We start from the raw sequence: 12,813 nt of genomic DNA, 5'->3' as shown, positions 1-12,813 counted from the left end.
TATTACACTAAATCAGCTATTTAAAGAACAACAACAAACACATGCTTTTCCTTCTTCTACTCAGTTTTACTAGCTGTATGGTGAGGAGCAGAAAGGGGAAATTTATGGCGATTTTGTTGCACTATTAAGGTAGTCACTGAACATATAAAAAAACGATTTTTGTTAAAATTATTTTAATATCTTGTTGCAACATATATCAAACAGCTTTTTGATGTGTTTAATTTTGTACTAGAGATTCTAACGTTATTCTCAATGTTTGCAAACATGCTCTCTCTTTCTTATGAGAGAGCTATGCACCAAAGATTTAAGTGGTTTGCAGCAAAGGTGATGGTGTGACCATGTATTATAAAGAATAAAGTACCCTCAGCTATAAATGATGAGGATATTGCAAGTCACCTCGGAGTTCCATAACCCTATAAAGAACAGGGCCTTCAGCCTCATTCCTGTATATAATTTTTTCACGCACTGTGGAATGCGATTCACTGGTAGGTCCAGAGCTGATTGTTGGTGGGTCACGAAAGTCCAAGCAATAACTAAAGATGTCTTTAAAATCTTTATTTATCTTGTTACATTTGCTGCGCTTCAAAGACAGCAGTCAAATGTTAGTCTATGTCTTCTTACAAATTGCTGCCTATTTTCTTTTTAAGATAGGGGATCTTTGACTTTGTAATCAAAGAAAGAAAAGTAAAGGGAATTGTGTGACAATCTTGCTGGGGTAGGGAAGGATGTCACTTTTGCAACACACAACAAAATGTAAATGGACTGTACACATTCAGCAGTTAGGAAGCAAAGATAAAGCACTTTGGTTTGTAATTTTGAAGTGCGATGGAAACAAAGACTTTAATAGGATCCAAACAAATACAGATACTTTACTTGGTGATACACAAATATTCACTGAAACCCGATTTCCACACATTATCATTTGTGTATAATATAGCTTTATCAGAAAAACTGGGTATATGTGCAAGTTTAGTGACCATTTCAATGGAAAATGTGTCATCTATAAATGACATTTCCACACTGTGCTTTAATTACATTAAAAATCGCCCGCTTCATGTCCATTAAAGGTCATGAAAGTTTGTTATCTAAAAATTGGGCCATGGCTCTAAAATGTTTGGGAAGCACTGCTCTATATGGTCATCGAATTCCTCAGTGATGTGCAATATACTTATAATGTATGGCGGGGAACTTTAACTCATATATAATGCCTGCTGCTAGGAGCCAGAGTAAAAGGAGCAGTATAGTTTTTGCTCATAGCTCCTTTAAAGAATGAAAGAATATCTCTGCATGTTAATAGCTATTCTCAGCTACATCTATCTGATTTGCATTTGGGTTGAACTGATTCAAATATGTTTTTACAACAAATAACTAATTGTGTTTTACATTTTTTAATGTCACACTGCAGATCCTGCTTTTATTCTTCATGCCTGCAATCTGTCACTTCCATATGAAGAAATATTACCCTAAGAATTCAAGAGGTTTGTGGGGAGTGATGAAGTCACCAAGCATTATAAGGAATACAATATTTCCTGCTATATGTTACAATTATATTGCAAGTTGCCTCAGAGTAATGTACTGCAGAGTGTACTTTATCCTATATATTATTTTGTATTACATTATAGCATTTGTTCAGAGCTTGCTCTCGCTGTCTGTAGAAGTAAACACTGGTTAACATGCTATACCATGTAGGTATGTAGTTGGCAGTGTGTTGTCTTTGACCGAATATGGGAAGTAATTCCATGTCATGCTTGACGACCACCTAGATGTGGTTTTGTGCTCAGGGATGGAGCACATTGCAGTGTGATGATGAGAAAGTGTGAGAGGCATGCTGGCAATTCTGAATAACTCCACCGGTTCCGTTATTGGTTAGTAGTTTATCTTTTATGTCCTTTAACCAATTTCTTACGCTTATAAAGCACAACACCACATTCTCACTCACTCATGGTCACTTACATTACCTCACTCACACAGACATCACTGGGAAACAGCCGTTACAATGCATGCGTTACAACACATGCTTTTACCCCGCATGCCATTACTACGCAAATGGCTTCTTGCAGGGGTATACAGTGTTGGATTTAACTCCAACACTTTCCCTACTGTTGCACACACTGGAGTTGGACTAGTACATTATACTATTCCAACATCCAGCACATCCCGACAGCAAGTCGGGGTAAAAATTTACGTTATGCTTTTACAGAGTCTGCAATTAAGACCAGGTGTTCACTCAGGTCTGAAGTCCTAGACCCAAAACCCAAACACACAAGCAAGAGGTGGCCTGTAGATTCATGTGATCTTCTGGAGTGGGTTTACTTCAGCCACTGTTAAGGTAATACACTGGCAGTAAGGGGAAAAGGCGGGTGAGTGGTTGCGTATGTTTCAACAGTATAATCAATGGCAATGGTGAATAAAAAATAATCTTAGGCAGAAGCGTAGTATTCATCCAGGAAACTTACCATGTACACCATTGCACACCTGCTGACAGTAGCAGGACTGGCTTGGGCTAGACTGTCAACCTCAAATATCATCCGCATTCCATGTGGCAAGCGGATTCTCTCACTACTAGCAAGGCAGAGTGTTCTGGTATCATCAAGCACGGTGTTCAAATTCTCAACCCATACGGTGTCCACAGGACCATCCAATACTATCCAGCACCAGTCTGGAAAAGAGTCACCTGAAAAAAGAAATCCCATTGTCAAAGCTGCTGTAGACCCACAAGTAAAAGGCACATTGACAGGATACTGTGTTAGATAATTTGGCAGACATTTGTGCAAATTAATCTAATGAACCCTATTTCACAAAGATATGTTGTGATATTTACCAATATAGGATACTACCACAGTCTTCTTAGCCCTGGTTAATCATGTCTCTATTCAGTAAATTGAGTCAAAATGTGATCCGCCAATGGTTTATAAACATATATATCAAATTCTAATTTTGATTTCTGTGAAGGGCCATGGAGGATAGGCACAGGAGAGGAGAGAATAGTTGAAAATAGTTGTAAGACAGGAAAGGGCTAAATGGTTTTGGGATTGAATAGGACTGATGGAGCACAAGCCACCTTTGTAAAACAATGTATAAACTCACCTATGTCTGTAAGGGGATAATGCCAAGCTGGGAAAAGAGAAAGTGAGTTAACTGTTTTAATTAGGAGGGTAACATCTGAGGAAAACTAGTAAAGGAACAAGATTGGACATAGATGTGTAAGGAGTTGATAGCAGAGAGAGTTGACCTGTTGGTCCTATAGGTAGACCTTGAGATGCTTAGAAGTTTTGAATTACTCCATTTGTAAATGTAAATGTAATTTGATACTTGTATAGCGCACTACTCACCCGCAAGGGTCTCAAGGCGCTTGTACGAATACCGCTGTGGAACCCATCCTGGCTTTCCCTGTGAGGTGTCCACTCCTGGGTACCCCCAAGGTGGAGGCCAGGCATCCTTAGCGTTGTGGGGGCCGTTGTGGAGATTAAGCAAGCTATTGCCCAGAGTTGCAGAGTGGGACTCCATGATTGGAATAGGCACCGAGGCGAGAATTATCAGGTCCGTGGAATTTTGAGCCCAAGACCCGCAGAGGCGGGGAATTGAACCCAGGTCCCGGGCTAGACCTCTGCATCAGGGTCTGCCGCTCTAACCATTGAGCCACACTTCTCCACAGAGAAGGTCACCTTAGGATCTTTAAGTGCCAAATAATGGAGCCCATACAAGATGATGAGTAAAAGTATGAGGCAGTAGTGAGGATCAAAGCCTGAGGGAAGAAAGGCACAGAATTAGTCAGACTAGGTGGAGTGGAGGAAGGGAGCTAGGTCTGGTGGCTTTGGTCCATGGATGAAGGTATGGAGTCTGGCGATTGCTATATTTGGTTTTGGGCTGAATGAGGTGGAGGGGTCAAAGGGGTAATTGTAGAAAGAGAGGTGGGGGGGAGTTTGAGGGAAGGAGATTTGCCATGCCACAGAGATGGGGTGGGAGTGTGGGTTTCAAGGATCGGCAACAAGTTTATTGAAAAGAGTCTGTGGCTGGTATTTCAAGTTTAGGTTCAGATGATGAAGGGCTACGAGAAGAGTGAAGACAGGGAGCAAATCATTAAAGACAAATCAGATGGCTCAGGTGACTATAATGCAACACAATGAGTATTCTAAACTGCTCTGGGACTGTGATTGTGATCATCCAATTGATGCGGAAGGTGAGTTGGTGTGTAGGGCAGTTATGGCCATCAAGGATTGTTGACAAGCAGACTGATTTGACCGCCTTGTTCCAGTTCATGGGTCTAGGGATAAAGATGACATTCTCAGTGTATGGGGGCCACAGGTATTTCTGTATCTTTCGAATACATTCAAATAAGGGTGTCTGCCATGAAGTGAAAGGTTGTAATGTGAAAATTGCAATGCTAAGTGATGAAAGAGAGTTTGTTACAGATGAAAATTCCCTGCCAGTGCAACAGTGTCAAGAAAGCAGCACTAGCCACAGGCAAAGGTCTGTTGGCTTCCTCATTATACTTACTGATATCTGACATAAACTAATATAACAATGTATGTTTCCTAACAAACACATCCTTAGATGAGCTTTCAAAGGCCAGAAAAAACTGCCTGCCAAACATATAAACATTAGTTTACATAATGACTTGGAGTCGTTTCTACGTACCCCTTAAGGAGCATTTCTTCTACCTTGCAAGGAGAGGGGAACTGTATTGACTGGTTATGATGAAATCCAGGTTCCACTTTAGTAAGCAAAGACTGCCTTATTCTCAAAGTCACTGTGCCCTTAGAAACACTGCATAAAACAAATCCATGACAAAACCTACAATACACTCAGTCCCGTAATCAGAGTGATCTCTACCAGGAATACTTTGCTAGAGTGAGGCATAGCCCTTCTGTGCAAAAAAAGATTCAATGATGGAGCCATTTGCAATGAAGATCCCAGCTAAACTCTGACCCACAGTGCTGGCAAGAACCTGTCGTGAGTTCTGCGACAGAGGAAAACTGAATCTCTTAAACAAAAGGCTTTTTGCTACTAAAATTTTAAGCAACACCACTGTGCACTTCATGTTCTAGTGAATTAGACAATAGCCAATCTATGACCACATCCCATTGAAGAATCCACGTGTAAAGTGATGTCTGAAGTCTGCTGAGAGCATCGTGCATGACAGTAGTATTAGCCATCAGTTCCTACAAGAGAGACAAGCTGTAAATGCCAAATTGAATTATCTAAGCCCCAAACAAATGCCCACTCTGACCAAATGCCACTCATGTTCCAATCTTCCAACTGGGACACCCACTTCATCAGATGTACCACATTATCAGCAAGTCATCTGTCCCTACCTAAACCTGGAAGGTACCAACAAGTTCTCATCCCACATACATCAAACGAAATCTTGGATAGGTAATCTGTTTCACTGGCCTGAAATCCGCTAGCTGCACCAGATGCTGCAACCACTGAGAACTCAACTACAATTCTAGCAACTTCGTCTGCAGTCTCACAAGAAGCACAAACAAAACGCCCAACTGTCTCAAGATTTATACTAATGCGATCCAACCTACCTTCTGGAAACAAGTAATTGGTCCCTTTATTTTTTACACTTCCCCTAGTAGTAGAAAAGTCCTCATTAGTGAAAGATTTGAGTCTGATATCTTGAAGGAAAAGCATAACTCACTCGACAAAGCCATAGTTGTCTGGCACAATTCAACACCCATCCTTTGGAGCCACTCTTCATGTGCCACTCCAGAGAAGGAAGTACTTACACTCTCTGTGAACCTATACGTGATACCTCCACCACTGCCAGCACCATATCGAATGTCTACAGCACTGAAATGAGGAAGAACTCTGAAGTTTTATTGACTGTGGTCCACCACAAACGTATTATAGGTCCTGCTTTTCCTACTTCAGCCTCCATAATGTCGCCAGCAGTAATTGCAATGCTTTTATACCACACCTATTATTACAGTTACTGTAAGTATTGGTAATCTATAATGCAGTATCACAAGTTGTCCCCTGTACATCCTATATACAATGAGGAATAACATGGGAAAATCAGTGTTAGCGCACAGATTTCTGTATGACATTCAGCCTTTGTCTTTGAATAACTTCCTCCACCTCTAAACTGGGGGATTTGTCCCAAGAAAAGAAGATGGTAGTATTGTATATCCATAAAACCACGGGTATTGTTATACACATTTGAGCAGAAATCAACCAAAGTAGTATTAAGAGCCCATTTGTAATGTGATTCTTAGTAAAAAAATGTACGGCACACTACCTCCCCTAAAAAGAAACTTATATTCTAAAATTAAAATTACTGTAAGTTGTCTCTCAAGTATACAACACCAAAGTTGAGCCTGGAAACGATATTCATGCTTTCCAGGGGAGCACAATTTATGTCATATGGTGTTTGAAGTTGCTTAAGGCAATATGGATCAAAAGTGACAACTGGTGCATATTTAGCCCTGCTTCACCCGAACACTCAGGTCCTGGAAGCTTTTATCTTTATAGTGACTCAGAGTAATCCAAGGAATATGTGGTGAGGTGGCATAGGGAATACAGTATTCATCAAACACAACTTTATCAAAAGTCTGTTACCTCTGCAGTGTTTTTAGCAGAAAGATATCAAGGGCAATAAATAATATAATGGATGCAGCGACCGTGAGAATTTGGGTTATCAGTTGTGAAGGATGTGAGTTCTTCACAGGTAAGGAATCAGAAATTGTTACTGGGAACAAAGTACCCCACTGTAGCACTTCACTCTCTCAGGACAGTGAAGCAGAGCAGTCCAAGGCCTAGCCAGGAAGGTCGCTGTGGGCTCATAACCCCAGGTTGCCAGTATGCAACAATACTAAATACATGATTCTCCAGTCAGTGCTTTCTATTTTAAAAGATAAAATTACATTTATCACACTCAACTACTTATTAAATTACAAATGTATCCAATCAGGTAGATCGAAGTACCTTGGTGATACCCTCATTTCATGTTATACCCTTATTGGGTCCTGAACCCTATGATCACAATACCGCAACCTATACTAGATGCATCATCACAATATAATGGGGTGCCATAGCCCAAAAGGCAGGCCTACCGGTTTTGTCACGGTGCCAGCACATCAGTAAAAGTAGTCACATGTTATAAGTTAGCAATACAACACCAATGAAAACAATAGGGACAGCATTAGTATGCAATACAATTTATAACCGACTAGAGAAAGCTTGTAGTATGCTTTAAGGGTCAGGGGTTCAATCCCGTGGGAGAGGTTGAATGACTTTTGGGTGCCATCTTTGGGGGGCTACTACAACCTCTGCAGCCCCCAATAACACTATTTAAATATATTGATGGTGCCACGGCCCATTCTCGGGGACCCACAGCAAAGTGGATATGTAAATTGGAAGCCCATGCTCAGGCATATAGAGCGCTCCATTCACACCATGAATATGAAATGAGTGACTTCACTGCTCTTCTGAACTGCTTTTCTCTTTCCATTTTAGTTTATGTGGCCTATCGCCATGTATTTCTGGTGTTGGGTGCTCATGCCTATATTGGCACCCGGATGGAGGTTTGGTTGGGGCTGCATGCGAGTCCCCCTTCTAAGGCCCCTACAGCCCCTGCCAGCTTCCAATGTGTGAGCGCACCTTATGTGCAGCACATAGGAGCCAGCTAGCACATCTCTTTGTCTGCTCTTGCCCTGAGGGAGCAGTTTCTTTTCTGCTCATACCCGTGGGTGGGAGAGGTGCGCTTCTCCTGCCCGTGAGGAACACAGGAAGGTAGTCAAGAGGTTAGTGAACCCTGCCCCTCCCAGACATCGGCATGGGGGCGGGCAACGCACTAGGCCCTGGGATTGCTTCAGTCCAGGGGTGTGACAACCCCGAGACTGTTTACACATGTGCCAACAGGGAGATGGCGGCCTCACGGGCTAAACTGTGCTCGGGGAGGAGGCCCCAAGCACACCCCTCATTAAAAATGATTTATAATAGCCTCGACTCCCGGGAGCTTGGTCTTCCCTGGGGGAATGTATTGAGAATTCGTTGAAGAGCCATGCATTTGTTTGTTCGCCACCAGTCCCCCGGAAAACCAGGTTTTCTCTAGCCCCATAGAGGCATTTCGACAACCCTGAGCTCATTGTACTGGCCACCAGGAGCATTTTCCCAAGACTCCTAGCCTGTAAAGAATGCTTTTTGCAGGGAGCTAGGGATTCTGACTCCCTGCACCAGACCTGTCTTCTGCCTGGCTTCGGGTGTTCATTTCTTGCTTGTGAGTGGAGTATTGCGTGACCCTCTACCGCCAACAAGCAGCACATCCTGCTTGCTGCACTCACTATGTCTCACATCCTCCTGACTACTTTCAGTGTACCTGTGTGTCAGTGGAGTCAGATGCCAATCCACAGAAGTCCCAGAGGACCCATCCAGAGTACCCTGGCAGGTCCATTCCCCCAACTGTTTCTCCAGGGGCCATAAGGGGGACAGTGGCATTGGACCTGGAGAGACCCATCTTTATCTTAGAGTCAAAGGGCCTGATTTAGAGTTCGAGGGAATGATACTCCGCCAAAAATGTGACAGATAGCCTGTCTGCCATGTTACAAGTGCTACAGGATATTATGCGCTTGCAATATGAAGAACAGGATAGCTGTCACATTTGTGACAGAGTATCCTGTCCTCCAAACTCTAAATCAGGCTTAAAGTCACTAAGTCCATCCTAGCAGAGCAATAGGTGGCTCCACCTCCAACTGGGAAATCTCTTTGCCATTGTCGCTTGTAGGTCCAGTGTCTTCCACACAGTCTCTCCCCTGTGCATGGGTTTTTAAGCGGATGTGGAACGCTCTAGAAGCACAGCACTCCTAGGCCAATCCTAGGGTACCACATCATATGTTTCTGTGGGCCTGGGGGTATATCATCCCAGGTGCAGGGTGACAAGCTAATTAACAGATGTAGATTCCCTCCCCACCTTTTTCTTTCCCAGGAACTGGGGAATTGTGTGTGTGTGGGGTGTGGGGTGGGGGGGGGGCTTTGATGCTCCTGCTGGAGAGAGTGAACTTGGTACAGTAGAGGCAGTGAAAGCCCTGGAACCTGAAATGGGTCTGGTGGCTTAGTGGACATTCACGGTAGGGGCCTGTACTGGACCGCATGGTCACAGGTTCAAATCCTGGCGGGTTCACTCAGCCTTTCATCCTCAAGAGGTTGATAAAGCAGTACCATTAAACATCTGTTAGTCAGCGCCAGGATGCTCACAGATGAACGTGCGCTTTACAATGCATATGTTATGTTATAATGACCTGAGCCAGGAAAATATAGCAACTCCTAAAGTGCTGTAAGAAGTGAATGTATGATGTTAGGGACGGTACATCTACACTTGAGGTGCATGCTTACCGCTAGATTGATACTTCAATGGACCCTGTAGGTCTAAGTGGGGTGAAACTGAACTTTAGTGCAGATTTTGTCTATAATGTGCAATACAGTGTAAGCACCATAGACCTACACTTTGAATGCTCACTCACATTATAGGGCTCATTCCAAGGAGGCCCTTCTGCGACAGGCTACCTATGCACAGATACCATAGTGCACAAGACAGTAGTTTCACACGCGCAGCCAGCACATGTGTTGCTCATGAGTTCATGTGTAACCAGTCCAGAGCCTTAATCTAGCTGTGCATCAGCAGTCTTATCTTTAAAGGCAGGTGCTGGTGGTTAGCAGTCTAAATTAATTTACCATGAATTTACTGTGAGACTCAGGTAGTGAGACTCGCTCACAGTAAATTCCAAAACTAGGTAGTCAAATTCGAAACATCTGGGGGGGGGACTAAACGGGTGGAAACCATTTGCGAAAGTGGCCATCCATTGAATATTTGATCCCATAGACCTTTCAACCAGTGTCTCTGCTTTAGAGCCTAAACTATGACTGTTGTATATTTGTACTTTCTTCAATATGGCTACTTTGTGTCAATAGTCATTTCTTAGTGTTCCTATCTTCCCAACCTCCCATAGTACCTAACAGTGTTCTATCTGGTATGTGAAGGTTCCAGCCTTGGCAGTTGATGGTCTGGTCAGCTGTTAGATTTATTAAGATAGTACAGCAGAAAACCTATCTTAATAACTTGAAGACGTGTCTTGCTGCCTACCTAATCTACTTACAACAATGACACTTATGTTTGGGAAAGTTATTTAAAGAAGACCATGTGGTTGCAAAATTAACTAGTTTCTTTCAGTCCCTTGCTCGATTGCTCAGGTGAACATTTATGAGCTATCTCACAGAAGAAAATGGCACAATCTAATAAGAAAACCTTAAAGTTAGTCGCTGCTCCAACCTTCATGAACATTCTGTAGCCGATAACCAGAAGACTATGGTGGGGTAAAATAATGAAGTTATTGCACATGCTGATCTGATTAACCTTATGCCGAAAACATCGAATTACCACTACAGCTCCATTGAATAAAAAGAGAAAAATGTAAAAGATAAGGTAATGCCTGCAAGTAACTCACTTCTTCGGGCTGGAGTTATTGCTACCTGGAAACTGGCATTAAGGCCGAGATATCTGAAGTAGCAACTCTAAGAGATTCAGATGAAGAGGATATTACCTGCGGGAGACCTAGATCCCACTACAAAGTATGAATGGGAATTGATGTACCAGTCCCTTCTAAAACTAAGTCAGACTGGTGGGATCATCTAAAATGAAAGCTTTTCTGTTTTCCCTCACAAAATAGTTAACACTGCTGCCCATCCTCTTACAAGTGAGAAGTACAATCTTTCCTAAGCCAGATGTAAAGCACAATTATGGTCCAACAGATACTGATCGCATCAGGAAGAGAGTTCTATCCATCCACTGGCATAGGACACCCAATGCCCCTGCGTCTTACCCGGGCTAAAACATGTTCTACTTCTACATCAGAATAGTAATATTCCACAAATCCCAGCCTTCCAAAACTCAAGCACATGCACTCACTTGAGTAAGACCTGTCTTGGCCCTTTAATTTAATCAGTTTTGTTTTCTAGGGGCAACTGGCCTTCAACATTATAATCAGATATGTTTTTTAAACCCATGTGTCAACAGAACACCACCTACAGTGCTCACATGAGTCAGATTTTCACAATTTATTTCACCTATGACAACATTTGATCCCCAGAAATGCTTACTCAGATGTAGAGTAGAAAATAACAAACAAAAAACAGTACAAATGTAAAGGTGCTTGACCACTGGAACCCTTTGCTTCTCTTGTCCTGATACCTGTGGGAGGGTAAATGGCACTGTGTGTATGGGCGTATGGTGCTATTTATACACACAGACAATGTTCTGCAACATCTGGGGACGTGGTGATCATAGGTGCAATAACTCTGGCAAAAATGTACCTGTGGTGCCAACTTGCAGCTGTAATATTTCAAAGACAAAGACAGACCTGAGGGAATAATATATATTATATTGAAACTAGTGTTAAATAAATATGCAGAGATAAGGAAGAGTTTTAGAGGTTTAAATAGAAAGTGATAAGTCAAAAGTCAAGCAGGCTTTTGAAGAATAATATGATTAATGGAACTTGATAAACTAGTGATTGTAAAGTCTTATTGATAAAGAAGAACATTATACCATTGGTTAAAGGAAATCACCCCACTAGTAAGCTGTCCATTGTACCCCTTGATAATATTAATTCCTTAGAATGACCTATGATAGTAATCTATACTCGTCCCACCAGTGGTCGCCATCTGTTGCGGCTTTGTGTTAAAACTCCTTTGCACACGGCTATGGTTCTCTTTAGTATTTCCCATGATATTTCACTGAAGGATTTCACTGCACTGTTGACCCTGCCTAAAATGCTACTATGCACAGGGCATGCACTCAAATATACACGTTAGATTATGTCACTAATAATTGTAACTTGTCGGTGCTTGGCTCACACTTATCCAAAAGAAAGCCTCTCGAAGGAAATGTGATGGCTGAAGAAGATGCTCAACACATTTTACTTAAAAAAAGACAACACCTTATGTTGACAACCACACACGTAGAAACAGTTTTTCTGTGTTGCGCATGATATAGAGCATTAGCTCATGCCTTATTACAAACAGACTTACGGTGATGAGCTCTGTCCAGGTGTTCTGTACTTTCAACAGGATGTTTATCTCCTGCAGCTTCCGTTTGTTCCACATCATTATCCAGAGTGGGGCCCTAAGAAAAAATGAATGCAGGTAGTAGTTACTATCACTATTTCATTTTAGTACCTCCCAATTTCCATGTGGTTGATATAGGCAACCAATAGCAACTATTATAGTAACTTAACTTTTAATAAGTTGAATTACCACCCAGAAAACTCTCATGTTTGGATGAGGGTCTGGGCACAGACTTGTTCAGAGTGTGCCATTGGACTGAGCAGAACTTTAATTTGCACAAATGACACTTCCTACAAATAATGTAATAAACAACAGATGTTTAATTCTGAAGATAACATATGTGCAAGGGCTCAATGTTTTACTTAGTAACAGGCTGCCACATGGCAGGATTGATGAATACCGGCTATCTAGTCTTGATTTCACCACATGCCTCTCAACTCTGCCACCATCCACTTTCAATATTTTATCTTACTCTCAGATTTTTTTAAACTCTACTTTCTCTCTTTGTCACCATTTTCAAACCTTTTTCTCACTCCTCCATTCCCACCTTTACTTATTTTTTCTCTCTTACTCTTAATATGTCTTTCCTGAGCAGGAGCTCCCAGAGAAGGGGGGACCTCTGCCCACTGAGAGATACCCCCGGGCGCCGACAGGAAGTACTGTCTTCAAAAGACCTGTCCCCAGAGGAGCTGGATGACAAGAAATCAGAAAGGGAGCTCAAAGTGCAGCTGGCCTAAATGAGACAAG

At 42.2% G+C, this 12,813-nt stretch overlaps 1 protein-coding gene across 1 annotated transcript in view; it reads right to left on the bottom strand.

The window, feature by feature from the left end:
- The window catches only part of DNAH14 (dynein axonemal heavy chain 14), a 1,144,348-nt gene that overhangs the window by 624,049 nt on the left and 507,486 nt on the right, over positions 1-12,813 (bottom strand). The window contains exons 40-41 of the mRNA XM_078647362.1: positions 12,031-12,124; positions 2,457-2,674 (exon numbers count right to left, since the gene is read on the bottom strand). Coding sequence (XP_078503488.1) covers positions 2,457-2,674; positions 12,031-12,124 — 312 coding nt within the window. The remainder of the gene's footprint in view (positions 1-2,456; positions 2,675-12,030; positions 12,125-12,813) is intronic.

The sequence above is a fragment of the Lissotriton helveticus genome, chromosome 6, assembly GCF_964261635.1.
Source record: "Lissotriton helveticus chromosome 6, aLisHel1.1, whole genome shotgun sequence".
Taxonomy (NCBI): domain Eukaryota; kingdom Metazoa; phylum Chordata; class Amphibia; order Caudata; family Salamandridae; genus Lissotriton; species Lissotriton helveticus.
The sequence above is the reverse complement of the archived record's forward strand: the minus strand, read 5'-3'. Positions and strand labels throughout refer to the sequence as shown.